Source organism: Salvelinus sp. IW2-2015, linkage group LG23, assembly GCF_002910315.2.
Source record: "Salvelinus sp. IW2-2015 linkage group LG23, ASM291031v2, whole genome shotgun sequence".
In the NCBI taxonomy this organism is placed as follows: Eukaryota; Metazoa; Chordata; class Actinopteri; order Salmoniformes; family Salmonidae; genus Salvelinus; species Salvelinus sp. IW2-2015.
In genome coordinates this window covers 32,276,923-32,299,561 of record NC_036863.1, presented here as the reverse complement: position 1 = coordinate 32,299,561, position 22,639 = coordinate 32,276,923, and the positions used below count along the sequence as shown (strand labels likewise).

Below are 22,639 nucleotides of genomic sequence, written 5' to 3'. Positions count from 1 at the left end.
CCAAACCTGGACAAACTCACTGAAGACAGTGAGCCTCTTAGGTCCTATACCAGATCAAGATAAGGGCAACCTCAGAGGGGACATACAATGGTTACAAACACTGCCAAACACCTTCCCCCTGTGAGAAAAGTAGGGAGTGACTGGCGTACAGACATTGTATGAGAGAACTAACTGGTTCCCCATTTAATAACGCCATCCCGTCACATGGTTTAAGATTATAGTTACAGACACATTCATAAGAAAACAATGTTCCATTCTGTCCTCCTCCCCTTCTGATATTCTACATAGCACCACATGGTTTAACATATACATTGACATATGAAGACAAGCTTGACCTCTCCCCTCTCTGGCCCCAAGTTACTAAGCCCTATCACAGAAGGGAAAAATGCACTGCCAATCCTATAGTCCAAAGGGCCCCATTCTAATGACAAGTATCTCACAAGCATATGATGAAAATAACATCTTATCTATCTATGTTACTTAGCTAAATCTGATTCTGCCACGACACCTTCCAGAAGGACAACCATCTCTGCAGCACTCCACCAATCAGGCCTTTATAGTAGAGTGACCAGARGGACACTCCTCACTAAAAGGCACATGACAGCCCACTTGGAGTTTGCCAAAATTCACCTAAAGGACTCTGATCATGAGAAACAAGATTCTCTGGTCTGACGAAACCAAGAATTAACTCTTTGTCCTGAATGCCAAGCGTCACGTCTGGAGGAAACCTGGCACCATCCCTACAGTGAAGCTTGGTGGTGGCAGCATCATGCTGTGGGGATGTTTTTCAGCGGCAGGGTCCTGGAAACTAGTCAAGATCGAGGACCATTTTTGTTACTTCATTTTGTTAGTTCTCAGCGATCTACACCCCATAACGACAAAAGGAAAACCTTTTTTTTAATTGAATTTCAAATTTGCTAAAATGTTTTAAAATATCTKATTTACATAAGTATTCACACACCTGAGTCAATACTTTGTAGAAGCATCTTTGTCAGTGATTACAGCAGTGAGTCTTCCTGGGTAAGTCTCTAAGAGCTTTCTAAACCTGGATTGTGCAACATTTGCCCATTTATTCTTTTCAAAATCCTTAAAGCTGTCAAATTGTTTGTTGAGCATTGCTAGACAACCATTTTCAGGTTTTGCCATATATTTTCAAGTGGATTTAGGTCAACTGTYACTCGGCCACAGGAACATTCACTCTCTTCTTGGTAAGCAAATCAGTGTAGATTTGGCCTTGTGTTTTAGGGTATTGTCCTGCTGAAAGATGAATTTATCTCCCAGTGTCTGGTGGAAAGCAGACTGAACCAGGTTTTCTAGGATTTTGCCGATGCTTAGCTCCGTTTCTCTTATCCTGGAAAAACTCCAGTCCTTAACTATTACATGCATACCCATAACATGATGCAGCCACCACTATGCTTGAAAATATGGAGAGTGGTACTCAGTAATGTATTGTATTTGCCCCAAATAACTTTTTGTCCTGAATATAATGTGTTAATTGATTTGCCATATTTTCTGCAGTGTTACTTTAGTGACTTGTTTCAAACAGGATGTACGCTCCCGTTACTTAAATGTCCTTGTTTTTGAAAGAAAATAAATTATTGTCCATTAAAATAATAACATCAGATTGATCAGAAATACAGTGTAGACATTGTTAATGTTGTAGATGACTATTGTAGCTAGAAACGTCAGATTTRTTATTTTAAATGGAATATCTACATAGGCCCATTATCAGCAACCATCACTCCTGTGTTCCAATGGCACGTTGTTAGCTAATCCAAGTTTATAATTTTAAAAGGCTAATTGATCATTAGAAAACCCTTTTGCAACTATGTTAGCGCAGCTGAACTTGTGCTGATTAAAGAAGCAATAAAACTGGCCTCCTTTAGACTAGTTGAGTATTTGGAGCATCAGCATCTGTGGGTTCGATTACAGTCTGTCTTACAGAAACTGATGAGTTTCAGAAGAAAGATATTAGTCTTTTTTATGTATATATTTTTTTTGCCCTTTTTCTCTCCAATTTCYTGGTATCCAAGTGGTAGTTAGTCTTGTCTCATCGCTGCAACTCCTGTACGGACTCGGGAGAGGCGAAGGTCGAGAGCCYTGCGTCCTCCYAAAAACAACCCAACCAAGCCGTACTGCTTCTTGACACAATGCCCATTTTAAACCGGAAGCCAGTCGCACCAATGTGTAGGAGGACACACCGTACAACAGCGTGCACTGCGCCCGGCCCGTCACAGGAGTCGCTAGTGCGCGATGGGTCAAGGACATCCCTGCTGGCCAAACCCTCCCCTAACCTGGATGACGCTTGGCCAATTGTGTGCCGCCCCATGGGTCTCCCGGTTGCAACCAGCTGCGAAAGAGCCTGMACTCAAACCCAGAATCTCTACTGGCACAACTAGCACTGCGATGCAGTGCCTTAGACCACTGCCCCACTCGGAAGGCCCCCGTCAGTCTATTATTTTTCTGAGAAATGAAGGCTATTCCGTGTGAGAAATTGCCAAGAAACTGAAGTTCTTGTACAACTCCCTTCACAGAACTGCGCAAACTGGCTCTAACCAGAATAGAAAGAGGAGTGGGAGGCCCCTGTGCACAACTGAGCAGGAGGACAAGTACTTTCGAGTGTCTAGTTTGAGAAACGGACACCTCACAAGTGCCCAACTGGCAGCTTCATTAAATAGTACCCACAAAACACCAGTCTCAATGTCAACAGTGAAGAGGCGACTTCGTGATGCTGGCCTTCTAGGCAGAGTTGCAAAGAAAAAGTCATATCTGACTGGCCAATAAAATATTAAGATGGGCAAAAGAACAGACACTGGATGGAGGAAGAATTTGAAAAAAGTCTTACAGACAGAAGAATTTCAGTTTGAGGTGTTCAGATCACAAAGAAGAACATTCGTGAGATGCAGAAAATATGCTGGAGGAGTGCTTGACGTCTGTCATGCATGGTGGAGGCAATGTGATAGTCTGGGGGTGCTTTGGTGATAAAGTGGGAGATTTGTACAGGGTGAAAGGAATCTTGAAGGAAGGCTATCACGTTTTGCAATGCCATGCCATACCCTGTTGACGGTGCTTAATTGGAGCCAATTTCCTCCAACAGGACAATGACCCAAAGCACAGCTTCAAACTCTGCAATAACTATTTTGGGAAGAAGCAGTCAGCTGGTATTCTGTCTATAATGGAGTGGCCAGCACAGTCACCGGAGCTCAACCCTTTTGATCTGTTGTGGGAGCAGCTTGACCGTATGTTATGTAAAGAAGTGTCCATCAAGCCAATCCAACTTGTGGGAGGAGCGTCAGGAAGCATGGGGTGAAATATCTTCGGATTACCTCAAATTGACAAATGGAATGCCAAAGGTCTGCAAGGCTGTAATTTCTGCAAATTGAGTATTCTTTGACAAAAGCAAAGTTTGAAGGTGACAATTATTATTTCAATTAAAAATCATTATTTATAACCTTGTCAACGTCTTGACTATTTCCTTTTCATTTTGCAACTAATTTCATGTATGTTTTCATGGAAAACAAGCCCATTTCTAAGTGACCCCTAACTTTTGAACGATAGTGTATGTTTTGGAATATTTTTTCACATCTACCAATAGGTGTCCTTTTGCGAGTCATTGGAAAACCTCCCTGGTCTTTGTGGTTGAATCTGTGTTTGAAATCTGCTCAACTGAGAGACCTTTCCAATTATCTGTATGTGTAGGGTACAMAGATCAGGTGGTCATAAAAATCATGTTAAAAAATATTATTGCACACAGTGAGTCCATGAGTGAGTTGCTCGCTAGCCTAACTAACATTCATGGGCAACATTAGCTAGTTAACATTAGCCTTCTACATCTAGCTACATATTTAACTTATATCCTCTCAGGACAGGGGTACAACAATGTATGGATTAATGGTTGGATCAGAATCGCCGTTATAATCATTGGCCAGTAKGGAGAATTCCAAATCCCTATCTCCGTCCATGGCTGATTTTAGGGTAGCTACCTAGTCACCGGAAGACAATGACACAACGAGATGCAGCAATTCAAGTTTTTTTCTGGACGTTCTGCTTTAGATGTGATGTGATTTGTGTGAAGCCAAATCCAAACTGGCTTTCCTTGACACTTAATATATTTATATATTTTTTTTTTTAAATTGTTTTTGGTGCGCCAGGACCATTCACAGTTGTTCACTCAATGTAGCTCAACGCTGATTGACTATTTATTTTTACATGTTATCATTGGAGGCAAAATGCTTGCTGATTTCCCTTGCATTGAATGCTATGGTTGGCAACAAGGTCATTCCTTTTGTCCAGACAGCATCAGGTAGATGAGCTGCACACACTGAGAAAGAGGTGCGCTGTTTCGCTTGCTCGGATGCTTTCGCTGGTGAGATGCATTCGGCCTCCTGCAAAATGAAGGAAAACGCTGTAATATACATCAGAGACGTAAGATACGTTATTTTATGTTTCTTGGTACATTTTTGTGCCAAGCTTCCCTTGGCATCCATGAGTACATGCCACTAAATCAATGGTTTTTGTTTAGCATACATTTTAATAGGTGTAATGCTGTTACCTTGGAATTGCCCTGAACTGTCAGGCCTATATGGTGAAGTGTTTACTATAGGCAGAATGCTTAGCTCCACTCAAGGGAGCGTTTCTGTAAAAACTTCTGCTGCGCAAACAGGATTTCCTCTTCATCTGATTGATTGGATTTGTTCTGTTATGCCAGTTAAAACCATTCACATGGACAGGCCCATGATTTGCAAGTTTACAGTAATGTTCTCACTGTTTATTACTCCTGCATAAAGGTGACTTTGAAGACTGACTGATTTCAAACAGTCTTGCATACTCTAACTTATTAACAGTGTACCACTTTTTCTTTGTCCAAAAGCACCCGGTGGTCTAAGGCAGCCTCTGTTCAAATGTGGCTGATTCTCTAAGGCTTTCTGCAGGGAGACTGGGTAAATAGTCTGATACAGAGAAGTGGGTAGCTGAGAAGTTAGAGCAGATCTGACTTCACCCACTGAGCTAGGACCTTACGCTCAGAGGGCACCATTGTTCAGGCTGTAATCGTATGCAAAACACAAGCTCCATGCTCCTTTTGGTAGTATATCATTCTAAATAATTTGTTCTTAACTCACTTGCCTAGTTAAATATATAAAATCTGTTGATTTCACATGACTGGCAATACAGATATGCATCTGTTGGTCACAGATACCTTAAAYAATATAGATATATTAACTAGGGGCGTGGATCAGAAAACCAGTCAGTATCTGGTGTGACCCGTATGCAGCGTGATAAATCTCCTTCGCATAGAGTTGATCAGGCTGTTGATTGTGGCCTGTGGAATGTTATCCCACTCTTCAATAGCTGCGAAATTGGTGGGAACTGGATCATGCCGTTGTACACGTCAATCCAGAGCATCCCAAACATGCTCAAAACGTGACATGTCTGGTAATTATGCAGGCCTTAAAGAACTGGGACAATTTCAGGTTCCAGGAATTGTGTACGGATCCTTGAGACATGGCCATGCATTAGCATGCTGWAACATGAGGTGATGGCGGCGGATGAGTGGACGACAATGGGCATTCAGGATCTCATCACGGTATCTCTGTGCATTCAAATTGCTATTGATAAAATGCAATTGTGTTTGTTGTCTGTAGCTTATGCATGCCCATGCCATAACCCCACCACCACAATGGGGCACTCTGTTCACAACGTTGACATCAGCAAACTGCTCGCCCACACGGTGCCATGCACACTGTCTGGCATCTGCACGGTACAGTTGAAACCGGGATTKATCTGTGAAGAGCACACTTCTCCAGTGTACAAGTGGCTATTTTCCTGAGGATCCTCAATGCTAATGTGTCCCTGTGATCCCTCATACTATGTATCCTAAATCCCTTTCATAACGTTGATTCTTCCTACGTGCCTTTGTGATAATTATTTTGTCTTGTTGCCATGGGGGAGGCTGCATAAGCATCATAAAGAGTCTTTATTGTGTATGTGGTATATCCCAAATTATATAGAATTGAGCTGGTCTTTCTGTCCCTCAGGATTATGCCTAATACTTAAGCCCCTGATGTACGTAAATCTGATGTTTTTCTGTCCTATATACAAGCTGATGTAATGTTTCCAATGCATGGTTTTAGAGGAGAGGCTTAATGACACACAGTAGGACTGCTATAATAAACGCTCTCCTCCCAGATCAAATGGAATAAAGGGTCTCTAACGTGACCTCATCGCTTACCGTTCTGCTGCTCACTCCTATTTGAATCATGTATGGTCACATTACAGGAAATTAACAATTAATTGTTGGCGCAAAATGTTGGCTGTGTTGGTGTTGCATTCTAGACATTTTAAATAGTTATTTTTTATTTGTCTGTTGCTTAACCTAACGTAGCAGGCGTAAAAGAAACGGCTGAGCAGAGTCCCCACATCCAGTTTTCAGGGAAAACCGAAGGTAGGTTGAAGACACTGTTCCTGAAAACCAGATGTCTCCAATTGTCAGAGGAAGCAGATTAATAATGTAATTTAAACACTGAACACGTTCTTCTCTCTACTCCAACAGAAACAGCTGAAGGCAGAGGCCAAGAAAGCCATTGGTCAGCTGCAAGTCCGGACCGTGAKACGGGGAGATAAGGTAACCGTTCAAGTACAGTCCAGATGTGTTTATTGTTATTATGCATGACTTTCAGGGTCATATGCAAATATGGATGTTTCAAACTGGGAACACATGGCATATACAAGTTTTACTGTGTGTTTTATGATTCTTTGACTATAATTTCATAWTTAGTTTGTATTAACCTCTGAGCTGCCTCTCCAAAAGAAAAAAAAAACATTTTAAAGTTACATAAACACAAAGTATTGATCATTATGATCATATTACAGAACATTTAGTATGTCAAAGAAAATAATAAAAATGTGAGCCTACTCCCCCAACCCCACCCATCCAACATTTTTCCATCCGGCCCTGCCACCTAGAAACCATATTTTCCACTCCTTTCCACCCGCCCTGTGTTGGGGGTGGAAAGGTGCGTAAAGTGCAAATCAATCCCAGAACAACAGCAAAGGACCATGTGAAGATGCTGGAGGAAACAGGTACAAAAGTATCTATATCCACAGTAAAACGAGTCCTATATCGACATAACCTGACAGGCTGCTCAGCAAGGAAAAAGCCACTGCTCCAAAACCACCATTAAAAAAAACGTTAAAAAAACGTTTTTTCTTAACGTTAACATCCCAATTTWGTTTAAACTAGGCCTGTCAACATTTTACAAACGATATGATACCAGGCCAAGTATCATGATACCGAGTAGTATCGCGATACCACAGTGGGAAAACATTTGTGGCCGGGCATCCTGTTCGCCCTGTACCCCAGACGCTTGTTCACGTTTTCTAAGCATTCTCCAAAGACCTGTCTCTGAAATTCACYCTTCTACATAATGCAACACATTMAATTCAACTTCACACTGTTCACTGTATTATAGAATACTGCATATAATGGCTGATTTGCTCATATTTGCAAAGCCTACCTGTGATTTGGCTGGATGAATGGGAGGAAAGAATATACATCAGTTTACATTGAGTTTATAAACTCAGCAAAAAAAGAAACATCCTCTCACTGTCAACTGCGTTTATTTTCAGCAAACTTAACACGTGTAAATATTTGTATGACCATAAAAAGATTCAACAACTGAGACWWAAACTGAACAAGTTCCACAGACATGTGACTAACAGAAATGGAATAATGTGTCCCTGAACAAAGGGGGGCGGTCAAAAGTAAGTCAGTATCTGGTGTGGCCACCAGCTGCATTAAGTACTGCAGTGCATCTCCTCATGGACTGCACCAGATTTGCCAGTTCTTGCTGTGAGATGTTACCCCACTCTTCCACCAAGGCACCTGCAAGTTCCCGGACATTTCTGGGGTGAATGGCCCTAGCCCTCACCCTCCGATCCAGCAGGTCCCAGACGTGCTCAATGGGATTGAGATCCGGGCTCTTCACTGGCCATGGCAGAACACTGACATTCCTGTCTTGCAGGAAATCATGCACAGAACAAGCAGTATAGCTGGTGGCATTGTCATGCTGGAGGGTCATGTCAGGATGAGCCTGCAGGAAGGTTACCACATGAGGGAGAAGGATGTCTTCCCAGTAACGCACAGCGTTGCGATTGCCTGCAATGACAACAAGCTCAGTCCGATGATGCTGTGACACACCGCCCCAGACCATGACGGACCCTCCACCTCCAAATCGATCCCGCTCCAGAGTACAGGCCTCGGRGTAATGCTCATTCCTCTGATGATAAACACAAATCCGACCATCACCCCTGGTGAGACAAAACTGCGACTCGTCAGTGAAGAGCACTTTTTGCCAGTCCTGTCTGGTCCAGCGACGGTGGGATTGTGCCCATAGGCGACGTTGTTGCCGGTGATGTCTGGTGAGGACCTGCCTTACAACAGGCCTACAAGCCCTCAGTCCAGCCTCTCTCAGCCTATTGCGGACAGTCTGAGCACTGATGGAGGGATTGTGCTTTCCTGGTGTAACTTGGGCAGTTGTTGTTGCCATCCTATACCTGTCCCGCAGGTGTGATGTTCGGATGTACCGATCGTGTGCAGGTGTTATATGTGGTCTTCCACTGCGAGGACGATCAGCAGTCCGTCTCGTCTCCCTGTAGCGCTGTCTTAGGCGTCTCACAGTACGGACATTGCAATTTATTGCCCTGGCCACATCTGCAGTCGTCATGCCTCCTTGCAGCATGCCTAAGGCACGTTCACACAGAAGAGCTGGGACCCTTGGCATCTTTCTTTTGGTGTTTTTCAGAGTCAGGACACTAGAGGCCTTTCTACTAAGTTTTCATAACTTTGACCTTAATTGCCTACTGTCTGTAAGCTGTTAGTGTCTTAGCGACCGTTCCAAATCAAATCAAATGTATTTATATAGCCCTTCTTACATCAGCTGATATCTCAAAGTGCTGTACAGKAACCCAGCCTAAAACCCCAAACAGKAAGCAATGCAGGTGTAGAAGCACYGTGGCTAGGAAAAACTCCCTAGAAAGGCCAAAACCTAGGAAGAAACCTAGAGAGGAACCAGGCTATGAGGGGTGGCCAGTCCTCTTCTGGCTGTGCCGGGTGGAGATTATAACAGAACATGGCCAAGATGTTCAAATGTTCATAAATGACCAGCATGGTCAAATAATAATAATCACAGTAGTTGTCGAGGGTACAGCAAGTCAGCACCTCAGGAGTAAATGCCAGTTGGCTTTTCATAGCCGATCATTAAGAGTATCTCTACCGCTCCTGCTGTCTCTAGAGAGTTGAAAACYGCAGATCTGGGACAGGTAGCACGTCCGGTGAACAGGTCATTGTTCCATAGCCGCAGGCAGAACAGTTGAAACTGGAGCAGCAGCACGGCCAGGTGGACTGGGGACAGCAAGGAGGAGTCATGCCAGGTAGTCCTGAGGCATGGTCCTAGGGTTCAGGTCCTCTGAGAGAGAAAGAGAGAATTAGAGAGAGCATACTTAAATTCACACAGGACACCAGATAAGACAGGAGAAGTACTCCAGATATAACAAACTGACCCTAGCCCCCCGACACAAACTACTGCAGCATAAATACTGGAGGCTGAGACAGGAGGGGTCAGGAGACACTGTTCCACAGGTGCATGTTCATTAACTGTTTATGGTTCATTGAACAAGCATGGGAAACAATGTTAAAACCCTTTACAATTAAGATATGTTTATTTATTTGGATTTTTACAAATGATCTTTGAAAGACAGGGTCCTGAAAAAGRGTGTGTGTAGATAGATGCTCGTGAAGAGCGGACAGAGCGAAAGAAGCAGGTGAATGAAAGCAAATGTATGCTTAATCCGTAAATGTGGTCGGAGGCGCTGTATGGATTGTGTGACGCAAATACGAAGCCTCCGGAGGCATGCAGAGGCCGAGTTGAGCTCCGTACCACATCGCCGTGCCCCGCCCAGCTTTTGTAAAAATGCAGAGGGCTCGCATTGACGTGATTGACTCACTTCCTTGACTACTTCTTCACGGAGCAGTGCAGAGCTGTTGTGAAGACTTCTGCAGAGGCCGTATCACTGTAAATGCTGCACTGCCGATGCAGATTGACCATGCAGCGCTGATTACAACTGCCACAAGTGATATGAAAGTGAAGTGGATTTTATTGGACCTGTGCATACTAGAGACTAGTAGCTGTTGCTTCAATTCAACTGAATTTATAAACAAAACWGATTTTTTTTWAATTATAGCAGGTACCACCAGRAGGTTCTTTAGATCGGTAGGGATGAAAATGTCGGTAGAATCATATGTACTACGGTATTATAAAATGTTGGTATCATGACGTTTTGGTACTGGTATACCGTGCAACACTAGTTTTAAACGTTCACACCCTCAATGTATGCTCAGTGCCACTACAATCTATTTTTAAACCTGTCTTTCAGGAGACTGGGCCTGATGCTGACACCTGTGCAGTGTGTATTGACGCTTACAAGTCTGGCGACGTGCTGACCATTCTCACCTGCAAGTATGTACCGAACTGCAGTGGCTTTTACCTTGTTTAATATTGACAAATGGAGTAGAGTAGTCCTACCCGGTCTGCTATTCCAATTACCTTCATTTTGTGATTGTCATCATTATTCTTATGTGTTTATTTTGGTTTAACTTTCCAGTCATTTCTTCCACAAGACCTGCATTGAGCCCTGGCTAATGGAGCACAGGACCTGCCCCATGTGTAAATGTGACATCCTCAAGGCCTTGGGAGTAGAGGTAGGCAACTATACCTTGCATCATGACCTAGTACTTTGAAATAACCTTTGCCTGTCATTCACTGAAATTCTTGATTAAAGACTGTTTTAGATTAAAAATACTATTTACACTGCTAGTGGTTATTGTTTAAGAAGAATAGGCACACATGCAAGATTGCTGTTTAAGGGTTGCAAGTTGAAACACCCGTAGTTGGACCTGAAATTGCTTTGTTTTTATGAAAGTGATGATTTTCATCTATCCAACTTAATCCCCCTGAGCAGCAGCCGGAAGAGGACCAGCCCAGTCATCAGTTGACCATGCAGCCAGACATGACGTCCTACCCCAGGGTTCTAGTCCCAGAGGACACCCGCAGTGAGACAGCCTCCGCAGGCTATGCTTCTGTACAATGCACAGAGGAGCACAGCAACCCAGCAGATGAGACCCACGTGTATGAGAGTAAGACACACAATTTACATTGAGGCAGAAAATAATTTCAGTAAGTCTTTTAACATCACAAGAATTGTTTTTGATAGCTTTTTCACATCATTAGCAATGTCTATAGGGGGAGTATTTTAGTTCAGTTGGTAGTGGTACCTCTGTGTGGGTTCTTTGGGAGATGCTGGCTTTCACGTTAGCTCGATAATATGTGCTGAAGCCCTTGCTCAAGACATACCATGTGAAATTTGCCACCCATATTTGAATTATAGTGGTTAGATATTCCCGTTAACTTTTCTGATTCTATTTTTGTTTACTTAGTTTGATTGCTGTAAGTAGATATAAACAACTCCACTACAAAGTCTTCCTGATCAAACAATCAGCATTGTTCTTACTGTCTGGGATTAAAAGGCCTCCTTTCCATCTCTCTTTAGCTTGCCTATCCATTGACATCTGTATGAGTGATTGTCCCAAAGTAATTATTGACCAGCAGGCAGTTTTTTTTGTACCGTTTTCTAGCAGCACATGTGGGGCTTGACTGACTGGTAATCATGTTCGTGTTGCAGCGTTGGGGCACCATCCTGGCCCAGGGTCAATCCAGGTGGACATCCTCCAGCCCCATTATGACAACCTCGCCTTTGAGGGCAACTCACGAAACCAACGGGAACCCCTAACATGAATGGGATGCTCACTCCAAGCACTAGATCTTGGCTAATGGGACTGGCACCACAATCAATTACATTCGAAGATGTTTCCTGTGGTCATGAAGCAAGGGAAACCAGGAATGTGGGTCTGATATTATTCATAGGGAAAGAGGGCTTGACCTATATATGCATATCAATTTACATGAAATTGATGAGGCAATCCTTCGATGCACTTGTCTGAGTTTGGAAATGGTACTGTCCAGTTTCATTCTGATTTAATTGTACTTTTTAATAATATGATTTGTTATTTGATTACGTTTCTTCAGGCTTAATTACTTCAGTCAATGTATCACTTCATCAGTTACTGATTTTAAATTGTTTCAATATGCTAATTTAACACTACTACTGTCCTTTAATGGAGTTAATAGGAAACAGTTCTAATGACAAAGTTCTAGAGGCAGTATGCAAATTCAGTTTAAAAGACCCTTTAGATTTTGAAACATAAAATAATGCAGTAGTTAATGTATCAGTAAAAGTAGGGTTGCTAAATTCCAGTAACTCCCAAAATCCCCAGGTTTTCCAGAAATCCTGTTTTGAGGGAGCCGGATTTCCTCCTGATTCCATATATTTAGTCCAACCAGGTTTTGTGGAAAACCGCAGCTATATGGGGAAAGTTACTGGATTTTTACAACCCTAAGTATGTAATTTTCTGAAGGTTTGCTGCTTTACACATTTTCTAATACTATTTGTTGCATGGAAAATGTATTTTACACTGCTATTCAAAGTTCCAATGTACTTTTACTGATATGTCTTCTAAGCATTGATTTTATTTAAAGTAACTGTCCAGTGTTTCCAGTTTGTCTATGAAATATGACCTATAATTAATTACAATATAAGTTAAAACATTTTGGAAAGAAAACTATTTAAGTATGTTAAAAAGCTTTTTAACATACTCAATACGCCCACACCAACAACAGAATAGTGTGGGTGTATTGAGTGATGACGAATTAGAAGTTTTCTTGTTGTAATTAACTCGTAGCATTCTTAGATTACTCATTATATTAATAGTCAGATTTAATCAACAAATCTGTCTCTTTTTTTTAAAGATGAAGGGTCAAAGTCATTACATATCCCATCGAGCTGCCCGTTGTCAAAGTTCCAAGACCAGTCAGAAACGTCCAGCTAATCCTACGCCAAAGAGGCCGGTGAATCTCAAAACTGAACTTGGATCTGCGTTAAGTAGCAATGATATCCTTCGCAACTGTCGTTTTACGACAGATATCTCGAACCAGTCAAGACTATAAATCATTTTTACGTATCTTTACAGCAAATTCCTGAGTTACCTAATTGTAAAACTAGCTAAGAAGTTTTGAAGTGGAGGGTGCCGTATTAATGAAGTTTGGCAATGACGYTGAAAACTAGCATAGTTCAAGCTAGTTTAGCCAGGGAAAACAAGTGCACATGTGCACTAGGCTAATTCGGGAAAAATATTCTAGTTTTTATGTCCTGATATTAGGAGCTGGCGGCAAAGTTTGATTAAACAATTCAGAGACCTTAATGAATACATAAAATTACATATATTTTAAGGAGAGCGAATCGATAATCCCGAAATCAACTGTAACTGTCGATAGTAAAACAATGTTTGAGTGAACCCTGAATACAGTAAATGAATGGTGAAGTCGCTTCCGGACACGTAAGACGACGACTCACCACTATACTGGTCATAAAAAAATATTAATCCGAGTAGACCATTGATTGCCCAGCTCATCCTCTATAAGGAAATGGCAAGCATTTTGTAAATGGTCTGTTTGAGATACAAGTTTGAGGCAGGTTTTTTTTCTCCAATTTATACTTAATTTTTTATTTAACTAGGCAAGTCAGTTGAATAAATTCTTATTTACAATGACGGCCTACCCCAGACAAACCTGTACGACACTGGACCAATTGTGCGCTTGCCCTATGGGACTCCCAATCACGGCCGGATGTGATTCAGGCTGGATTCGAACCAGGGACTGTAGGGACGCATCTTGCACTGAAGATGSAGTGCCTTAGACTGCTGTGCCACTCGTGAGCCCATACGAGTATAGGTTGAGTCAGCAACATTATTTGGGTATGAGAATATGAACTTTTAAAAGTGTGAATTTCACTGGACAGTTACTTTAAATCATAAGCATAGGATGTTACTCTCGATCAATACTCAGTTTTCCTTACCTTGCAGAGAAGAGCATAAGATTGAGGAACATTCCAGGTTCTTAATGAAGATTTTCGTGTCTCATTGGCTGCGTTTAGACAGGCAGCCCAATTCTGATATTTTTTTCACTAATTGGTCTTTTAACCAATCAGACCAGCTCTGAAAAAGACCTGATGTGAAAAGATGTGATTGGTCAAAAGACCAATTCATGGGAAAAAATCAATGTCTAAATGCACCCATTGTTATCATTGATTGTGCATGTACTTTTGGTTTACCATTTGTTTATTTATTAAGGAAAATCCCAAAATGAGGGACTGCCCCACCTACTGTATGCTTGTGACATTACTATTTCTTACACACTGCTCCAACCCCCTGCCCAGTGCTTCCTGATCTGTAGCTTATTTTTTTGTCTGTTATGAGGTTGATGCATGTTAGGAATGGTATTTCTAAACTTGGAAATAGTCCTTTACGGTATGGCAGTAAGAGCATCTTTTTGAACCCCCTGGCTTCATGCAAATATTTTAAAATGTGTGTGAGTAACTACCTGTGCTTTATGCGTGTGTGCCTTTAAAATGATTCACCGGTGCAAGATATAATTCCATGCCATCCTACTTTGATAGGGAAATGCTATGATTTCACTGTATTTTCAAGTAGATTGTGCATGCACTTTACATGAATTAATTCATTACACTTTCAATATATGTATCTTTTTTTTCACTTGTCTTAACCTTGTTCAGCCTTTCCAGAGTAAATGTATATTATAGTATTTTTCTTAAATAAGGGACAAAAAGGGTATTCTATATATTATTTTACTTAGTTACAGTGCCTTCATACCCATTGACTCATTCCACATTTTGTTACAGCCTGAATTCTATTAGATTTTACACTAGATTTTTTTTTCATCCATCTACACACAATACCCCATGATGACAAAGTGAAATCATGTTTTTAGAAATGTTTGCACATTTATTGAAAATGAAACACAGATATATCTAATTAAGTATTCACACCCCTGAGTCAGTACATGTTAGAATCACCTTTGGCAGTGTTAGAATCACCTTTGGCAGTGATTACAGCTGTGAGTCTTTCTGGATAAGTCTCAAAGCTTTGCACACCTGGATTTTACAATATTTCCACATTATTCTTTAAAATGTTGAGCACTGTCTTTAATTGTATGTGTGGGGTACAAGTAGAGATTAGTTATTCATTAAAAAATCATGTTAAACACTTATTGTGCATGGTCCATGCAACTTATTATGTGACTTAAGCGCATGTTTACGCATTCACTTATTTAGGCTTTCCATAAAAGGGGTTGAATGCTAACTGACTCGAAGACATTTCAGCTTTTCATATTTAGTTCATTTGTAAAAACTCTAACATATTTCAAATTTGACATTATGGGGTATTATGTGTAGGCCAGTGACACAATCTTAATTAAATGTAGGCTTTAACAATAAAAGTGGAAAAAGTAAAGGGGTGTGAATACRTTCTGAAGGCACTGCATGTGAGAAATTTGATAACTGGTATATATTCATAAAATACTTTTAGAATATTGCAAATATATTTTCATATTAAAATATTGCTTTTTGATAATTAGTTCATTTTGTGTGTGTGTATATGGATTAAAAGCATTTTCTGATCTTCATTCATTAGTGACAATTATTTTGCATAAAAGGCCATGCTCACCTCAGTTGGTGAGAAATTTTGCAAATGGGCAGAGCAGGGAAGACTAATCACGTGTGATGGGTATACTGTAGGCTGCAATGAACACAACCATGTAAAGAACCTATAATTAAGTTAAATGCATGCAAAGGTAAACATGTTATCTCCTACGAATGATGCAGTGCCCTCCTTGGGCCAATCAGTGTCATTTTGTAAATGACTGATCTCTAAGGCAAGTCAGTCACCCAAGTTTTGTCAAAATCGTGCCAGTGGTGTCTGATATCACGTTGGTTTGCTAGACTCGTATCCCTGGGGATGTGTACCAAATTTCAGCATTGAGTCGAACAGATCAAGAGATTAACATGTACCAACAGCATATCATCCTGCATCCCACTGCTGGCTTGCTTCAGAAGCTAAGCAGGGTTGGTCCTGCTCGGTTCCTGGATAGGAGACCAGATGCTGCTAGAAGTGGTGTTGGAGGGCCAGTAGGAGGCACCCTTTCTTCTGGTCTAAAAAAGTATCCCATTGTCCCAGGGCAGTGATTGGGGACATTGCCCTGTGTAGGATTCTGTCTTTTGGATGGGACGTTAAACAGGTGTCCTGAGTCTCTGTGGTCACTAAAGATCCCATGGCACTTATTGTAAGAGTAGGGGTGTTAGCCCCGGTGTCCTGCCTAAATTCCCAATCTGACCGTCACGGTCACCTAATCATCCRCAGTTTACCATTGGCTCATTCATCTCCCCTTTAACTATTCCCCAGGTCGTTGCTGTCAATGAGAATGTGTTCAGTCAACTTACCTGGTAGAATAAGAGTTAAATAATTCATTTAAAAAGTAGCGCCACCATGTGGTCGATATGAATGTTCTTACATCAATATGAATATCCTTGACTGATTTATATGCATTTTTGCCAGATCATGACCACTGGTCACGTTGTTTTAGGTAAATATTACGTTGACACCTTTGTCCATAGATGCCACATATAAAGTTGTATGCAGATCGGGCATAGAGCTCCCCAGCTTGTAGTCCTAAAACCCTGAAATTAGTTTTGCATGTCTGAAGGAAGCAGAGGTAGCCTATGAGGAGAATTAATGGGGAAAYAATATGGTTTTGGGTTAAATGGTGAAAATAAGGTATGGAGTCAAGGAGATCTTATGTTTTGTTCTATGGGATATCAGTCAGTTAACATGACCTTTCTGAATTATGATGCTTTTTATTTATTTTTTACCTTTATTTAACCAGGTAGGCAGTTGAGAACAAGTTCTCATTTACAACTGCAACCTGGCCAAGATAAAGCAAAGAATTTTGACAAAAACAACAGTTACACTTAAACAAACGTACAGTCAATAACACAATAGAAAAATCTATGTACAGTGTGTGCAAATGTAGTAGAGTAGGGAGGTAAGGAAATAGGCCATAGATGTGAAATAATTACAATTTAGCATTCACACTGGAGTGATAGATGTGCAAGTAGAGATACTGGGGTGCAAAAGAGCAAGAGGATAAATAACAATATGGGGATGAGGTAGTTGGGTGTGCTATTTACAGATTGGCTGTGTACAGGTACAGTGATCAGTAAGCTGCTCTGACAGCTGATGCTTAAAGTTAGAGAGGGAGGTATAAGACTCAGTGATTTTTGCAATTTTTCCAGTCATTGGCAGCAGAGAACTGGAAGGAAAGGCGGCCAAAGTAAGTGTTGGCTTTGGGAATGACCAGTGAAATATACCTGCTGGAGCGTGTGTTGCTATGGTGACCAGTGAGCTGAGATAAGGCGGAGCTTTACCTATTAAAGACTTTAGATGAACTGGAGCCAGTGGGTTTGGCAACGAATATGAAGCGAGGGCCAACCAACGAGAGCATACAGGTCGCAGTGGTAGGTAGTATATGGGTTTTGGTGACAAAACGGATGGCACTGTGATAGACTACATCCAGTTTGCTGAGTAGAGTGTTGGAGGCTATTTTGTAAATAACATCGCCAAAGTCAAGGATCGGTAGGATAGTCAGTTTACGAGGGTATGTTTGGCAGCATGAGTGAAGGAGGTTTTGTTTTGAAATAGGAAGCCGATTCTAGATTTAATTTTGGATTGGAGATGCTTAATGTGAGTCTGGAAGGAGAGTTTTAGACACCTAGGTATTTGTAGTTGTCCACATATTCTAAGTCAGAACCGTCCAGAGTGTGATGCTAGTCGGCCGGGCGGCGGTGCGGGCAAAAATCAGTTGAAGAGCATGCATTTAGTTTTACTAGCATTTAAAAGCAGTTGGAGGCCACGGAATTAGTGTTGTATGGCAGTGAAGCTCGTTTGGAGGTTTGTTAACACAGTGTCCAAAGAAGGGCCAGATGTATAAAGAATGGTGTRGTCTGCATAGAGGTGGATRAGAGAATCACCAGCAGCAAGAGCGACATCATTGATATATAGAGAGAAAAGAGTCGGCCCGACAATTGAACCCTGTGGCACCCCCATAGACTGCCAGAGGTCCAGACGACAGGCCCTCCGATTTGATACACTGAACTCTATCTGAGAAGTATTTGGTGAACCAGGCGAGGCAGCTGTTTGAGAAACCAAGGCTATTGAGTCTGCCGAAAAGAATGTGGTGATTTACAGAGTCGGAAGCCTTGGCCAAGTCGATGAAGACGGCTGCACAGTACTGTCTTTTATCGATGGCGGTTATGATATCGTTTAGGACCTTGAGCGTAGCTGAGGTGCACCCGTGACCAGCTCGGAAACCAAATTGCATAGCAGAAAAGGCACGGTGGGATTCGAAATGGTCGGTGATCTGTTTGTTAACTTGGCTTTCGAAGATTTTAGAAGGGCAGGATGGATATAAGTCTATAACGGTTTGGGTCTAGAGTGTCTCCCCCTTTGAAGAAGGGGATGACCGCGGCAGCAACCCAATCTTTGTGGATCTCAGACGATACGWAAGAGAGGTTGAACAGGCTAGTCGGTTGCAACAATTTTGGCGGATAATTTTAAAAAGAGAGGGTCCAGATTGTCTAGCCCAGCTGATTTGTAGGGATCCAGATTTTGCAGCTCTTTCAGAACATCAGCTGTCTGGATTTGGGTGAAGGAGAAGCGGATGGAGGCTTGGGCAAGTTGCTGCAGGGGGTGCTGAGCTGCTGGCCGGGGTAGGGGTAGCCAGGTGGAAAGCATGGCCAGCCGTAGAAAAATGCTTATTGAAATTCTCGATTATCGTAGATTTATCGGTGGTGACAGTGTTTCCTAGCCTCAGTGCAGTGGGCAGCTGGGAGGAGATGCTCTTATTCTCCATGGACTTTACAGTGTCCCAACATTTTTGGAATTAGTGCTACAGGATGCAAATTTCTGTTTGAAAAAGCTAGCCTTAGGGGCCTCCCGGGTGGCGCAGTGGTCTAAGGCACTGCATCGCAGTGCTAGCTGTGCCACCAGAGACTCTGGGTTCGAGCCCAGGCTCTGCCGCAGCCGGCCGCGACCGGGAAGCTCATGGGGCAACGCATAATTGGCCCAGCGTCGTCCGGGTTAGGGAGGGTTTGGCCGGCAGAGATATCCTTGTCTCATCACGCACTAGCGACTCATGTGGCGGGCTGGGCGCACTGCACGCTGACCAGGTCGCTAGGTGTACGGTGTTTCCTCCGACACATTGGTGCAGCTGGCTTCCGGGTTGTATGTGCGTTGTGTCAAGAAGCAGTGCGACTTGGTTGGGTTGTGTTTCGGAGGACGCATGACTCTCGACCATCGCCTCTCCCGAGTCCGTACGGGAGTTGCAGCGATCAGACAAGACAGTAACTACTACTACCAATTGGGGAGAAAAASGGGTAAAAAAAAGAAGAAAASCTAGCCTTAAGTTTCCTAWCTGACTGAGTATATTGGTTCCTGACMTCCCTGAAAAGTTGCATATCCCGGGGGCAATTCGATGCTAATGCAGAACGCCACAGGATGTTTTTGTGCTGGTTAAGCAAGGTATATCTGTTATAGTTCWAWWTTTTTTGAAAGGGGCATGCTTATTTAAGATGGTGAGGAAAGCACTTTTAAAGAGCAACCTCTACTGATGAGGTCAATATCCTCCCAGGATACCCGGGCCAGGTCGATTAGAAAGGCCTGCTCTCTGAAGTGTTTTAGGGAGCGTTTGACAGTGATGAGGGGTGGTCCGCGGATCCCGTTTGACCGCAGACCCATCACGCACGCAGGCAATAATGCAMTGATTGCTGAGATCCTGGTTGAAGACAGCAGAGGCGTATTTAGAGGGCAAGTTGGTCAGGAGGATATCTAAGAGGGTGCCCATGGTTACGGATTTAGGGTTGTACCTGGTAGGTTCCTTTAATAATTTGTGTGAGATTGAGGGCATCTAGCTTAGATTGTAGGATGTCCGGGGTGTTAAGCATATCCCAGTTTAGGTCACCTAACAGTATGAACTCTGAAGATAGATGGGGTCAATCAATTCACATATGGTYTCCAGGGCACAGCTGGGGGTCTATAACAGAGAGACTTGATTCTGGAAAGGTGGATTTTTAAAAGTAGAAGCTTGAATTGTTTGGGCACAGACCTGGATAGTCTGACCGAACTCTGCAAGCTATCTCTGCAGAAGATTGCAACTTCGCCCCCTTTGGCAGTTATATCTTGTCGYACAATGTTATAGTTAGGGATGGAAATGTCAGGATTTTTGGTGGCCTTCCTAAGCCAGGATTCAGACACGGCTTGGACATCAGGGTTGGCGGAGTGTGCTAAAGAAGTGAATGAAACAAGGAGGAGGCTTCTAATGTTAACATGCATGAAACCAAGGCTTTTGCGGTTACAGAAGTCAACAAATGAGAGTGCCTGTGAAATGGGAGTGGTGCTGGGGGCTGCAGGGCCTGGGTTAACCTCTACATCACCAGAGGAGGAGTAGAATATGGGTATGGCTAAAGGCTATAAGAACTGGTCGTCTAGTGCGTTCGGAACAGAGTAAAAGGAGCAGATTTCTGGGCGCGGAAGAATAGATTCAAGGTATAATGTACAGACAAGGGTATGGTTGGATGTGAGTACAGTGGAGGTAAACTTAGGCATTGAGTGACGATGAGAGAGGTTTCGTCTCTCGAGGCACCAGTTAAGCTAGGTGAGTTCACGTGTGGGGGGTGGAACAAAAGGGCTATCTAAGGCATATTGGGCAGGGCTACGGGCTCTACAGTGAAATAAGACAATACCTAAACCAAAACAGCAATAGACAAGGCATATGCTTCAAAATTCACAAAAAGCCTCATTAGCTAGCTTTTAAAGTGGTGCATCAGCTAACACGCTTGAGGAGGACGGTCACATGGTTCTGAGTTCGCACCAGCTATGGTTCGAATCGGGAAGACATGTTACTCGCTAAGCAAGCAACGTGATGTCCTTTATTGTGGTGCCGTGACCCAGGTCTACAGTTGTGTTCAGCTCAACGCTGGGGTTGATGTTGAGTAAATTTGAGGGGTGAATATAGCACATCGGTTGTATGGCACTTACTCCTCAGCCTGAGGTGTCCCACTTGCTTCGCCTCATTAGCTAAATGCTTGAGGAGGGTGGTATTGTGTGTTTGTGCGGCAGAGGTCCCGAGTTCGCGCCAGGTATGGGACGAATTGGGAGAAATTTGTRACGTGCACCGAATACAACAGGTGTAGACCTTATAGTGAAATGCTTACTTACAGGCTCTAACCAACAAGTGATACTTGCTAAGCAAGCAGGTGACGTCCTTTACACCTACAAAAAGACAACATTACTATTGATCTCTATATAGAGCTTGCCAGATTGTAGTCCGAGAACCTGGAAATAAATTACCTCGATTTGGTTCTTTCAGCCATCTCTATGGGGAAAGAATAAGGTTTTGGAATAAACACTGAAAATAAGGTCTGAGGTTAACCCAGGCTTAGGTGATTTTATACGTTTAGTTCTATGAGATAGTAGCAGCCAGTTAACATGACCTTTCTCTCTTGTCATGATGTGTGTTTTGTCCTATATTTGTATTTCATGTATTTTTATTTTTAATCCCAGCCCCTGTCCCTGCAGGAGGCCTTTTGCCTTTTGGTAGGCCGTCATTGTCAATAAGAATTTGTTCATAACTGACTTGCCTAGTTAAATAAAAAATGTAAATAAAATAATAAATGAATTCACAAAAAGTGACAGCTGATGAAGATTATTTTAAACCATGTGATTACCACAGACCTTATTTTCGGCGTTTATCCTAAAACCTTACAAAAACACCATTAATTTTCCTCATAGGCTTTGTTCAACGAACGAACCATGGCGGAGTTAGTGCCTCCAAAAATACGCTATTACTATTTCTCTCTATTCGGTGACAGAAGAGGAGCGTCACAGATCGAACAATGAATCAGATATTTCACCAGATGTATAAATGTGAAGGTTGGCGTTTCCACTCACTACCAAATATGGTGATGAGAGGAAGCTCAGTGTCCGGCAAGTGGGAGAAGATGAAGCGAGATGGATTTTGGCTGAAATTCTGCAAATTTTCTCATCGATTAAACATTTTGTCAGAACAAAGTTTTCTGTTTCCCAAACTAGAATCTGTAACAAACATAGTGGACTTTACCATTTGCCGAAGTTATTTTTAAATTGCGTTATTTAGGAGCTCTGCCCACCTCCTTGCTTGTTCTGCCCACTATGATTAATTTGCTACGTTGGAAACGACAGGCTCTGGTCTATCTTGGGTTAGTTATACATATCTTTAGTTTCGTTTTAACTGTTTCATGAATTCAAAATGGCAAAAAATCCATCATGGCGGACCTTGTCGGTCCCTGAGCCAAACGTATTCCTAGTGAGGACTGAGGAGAGGGACTTATGTAGGCTACCGAATTTCATGACTTCAGGTGGGTAAGGGGCGTGACCTTTCAACGTTTGCATTTTCAATATCGTGTTATAGCGCCACCATCTGGTCAACCACTGTTCTTTTGTAAATGACCGCAAGACGCTTCATTCACCCAAGTTTCGTCAAAATCGGGCCAGTGCAGTCTGATATCGCGTGTGACGCACAGT

At 42.4% G+C, this 22,639-nt stretch overlaps 1 protein-coding gene across 3 annotated transcripts in view; it reads left to right on the top strand.

Annotated features, from left to right (window-relative positions):
• Nucleotides 1-15,650, top strand: part of LOC111951097 (E3 ubiquitin-protein ligase RNF128-like) — a 34,145-nt gene extending 18,495 nt beyond the window's left edge. The window contains exons 3-7 of one of the 3 annotated variants that reach the window (XM_023969099.2): nt 6,551-6,622; nt 10,432-10,514; nt 10,660-10,756; nt 11,017-11,191; nt 11,737-15,650. In XM_023969099.2, the coding sequence (XP_023824867.1) occupies nt 6,551-6,622; nt 10,432-10,514; nt 10,660-10,756; nt 11,017-11,191; nt 11,737-11,849 (540 nt within the window). In that variant the 3' untranslated portion in view covers nt 11,850-15,650. Of the gene's footprint in view, nt 1-6,550; nt 6,623-10,431; nt 10,515-10,659; nt 10,757-11,016; nt 11,232-11,689 lie in introns of all 3 variants that reach the window. The other 2 variants (XM_023969100.2, XM_023969102.2) reach the window with 2 other exon arrangements.
• The last annotated feature ends 6,989 nt before the right edge of the window (nt 15,651-22,639 follow it).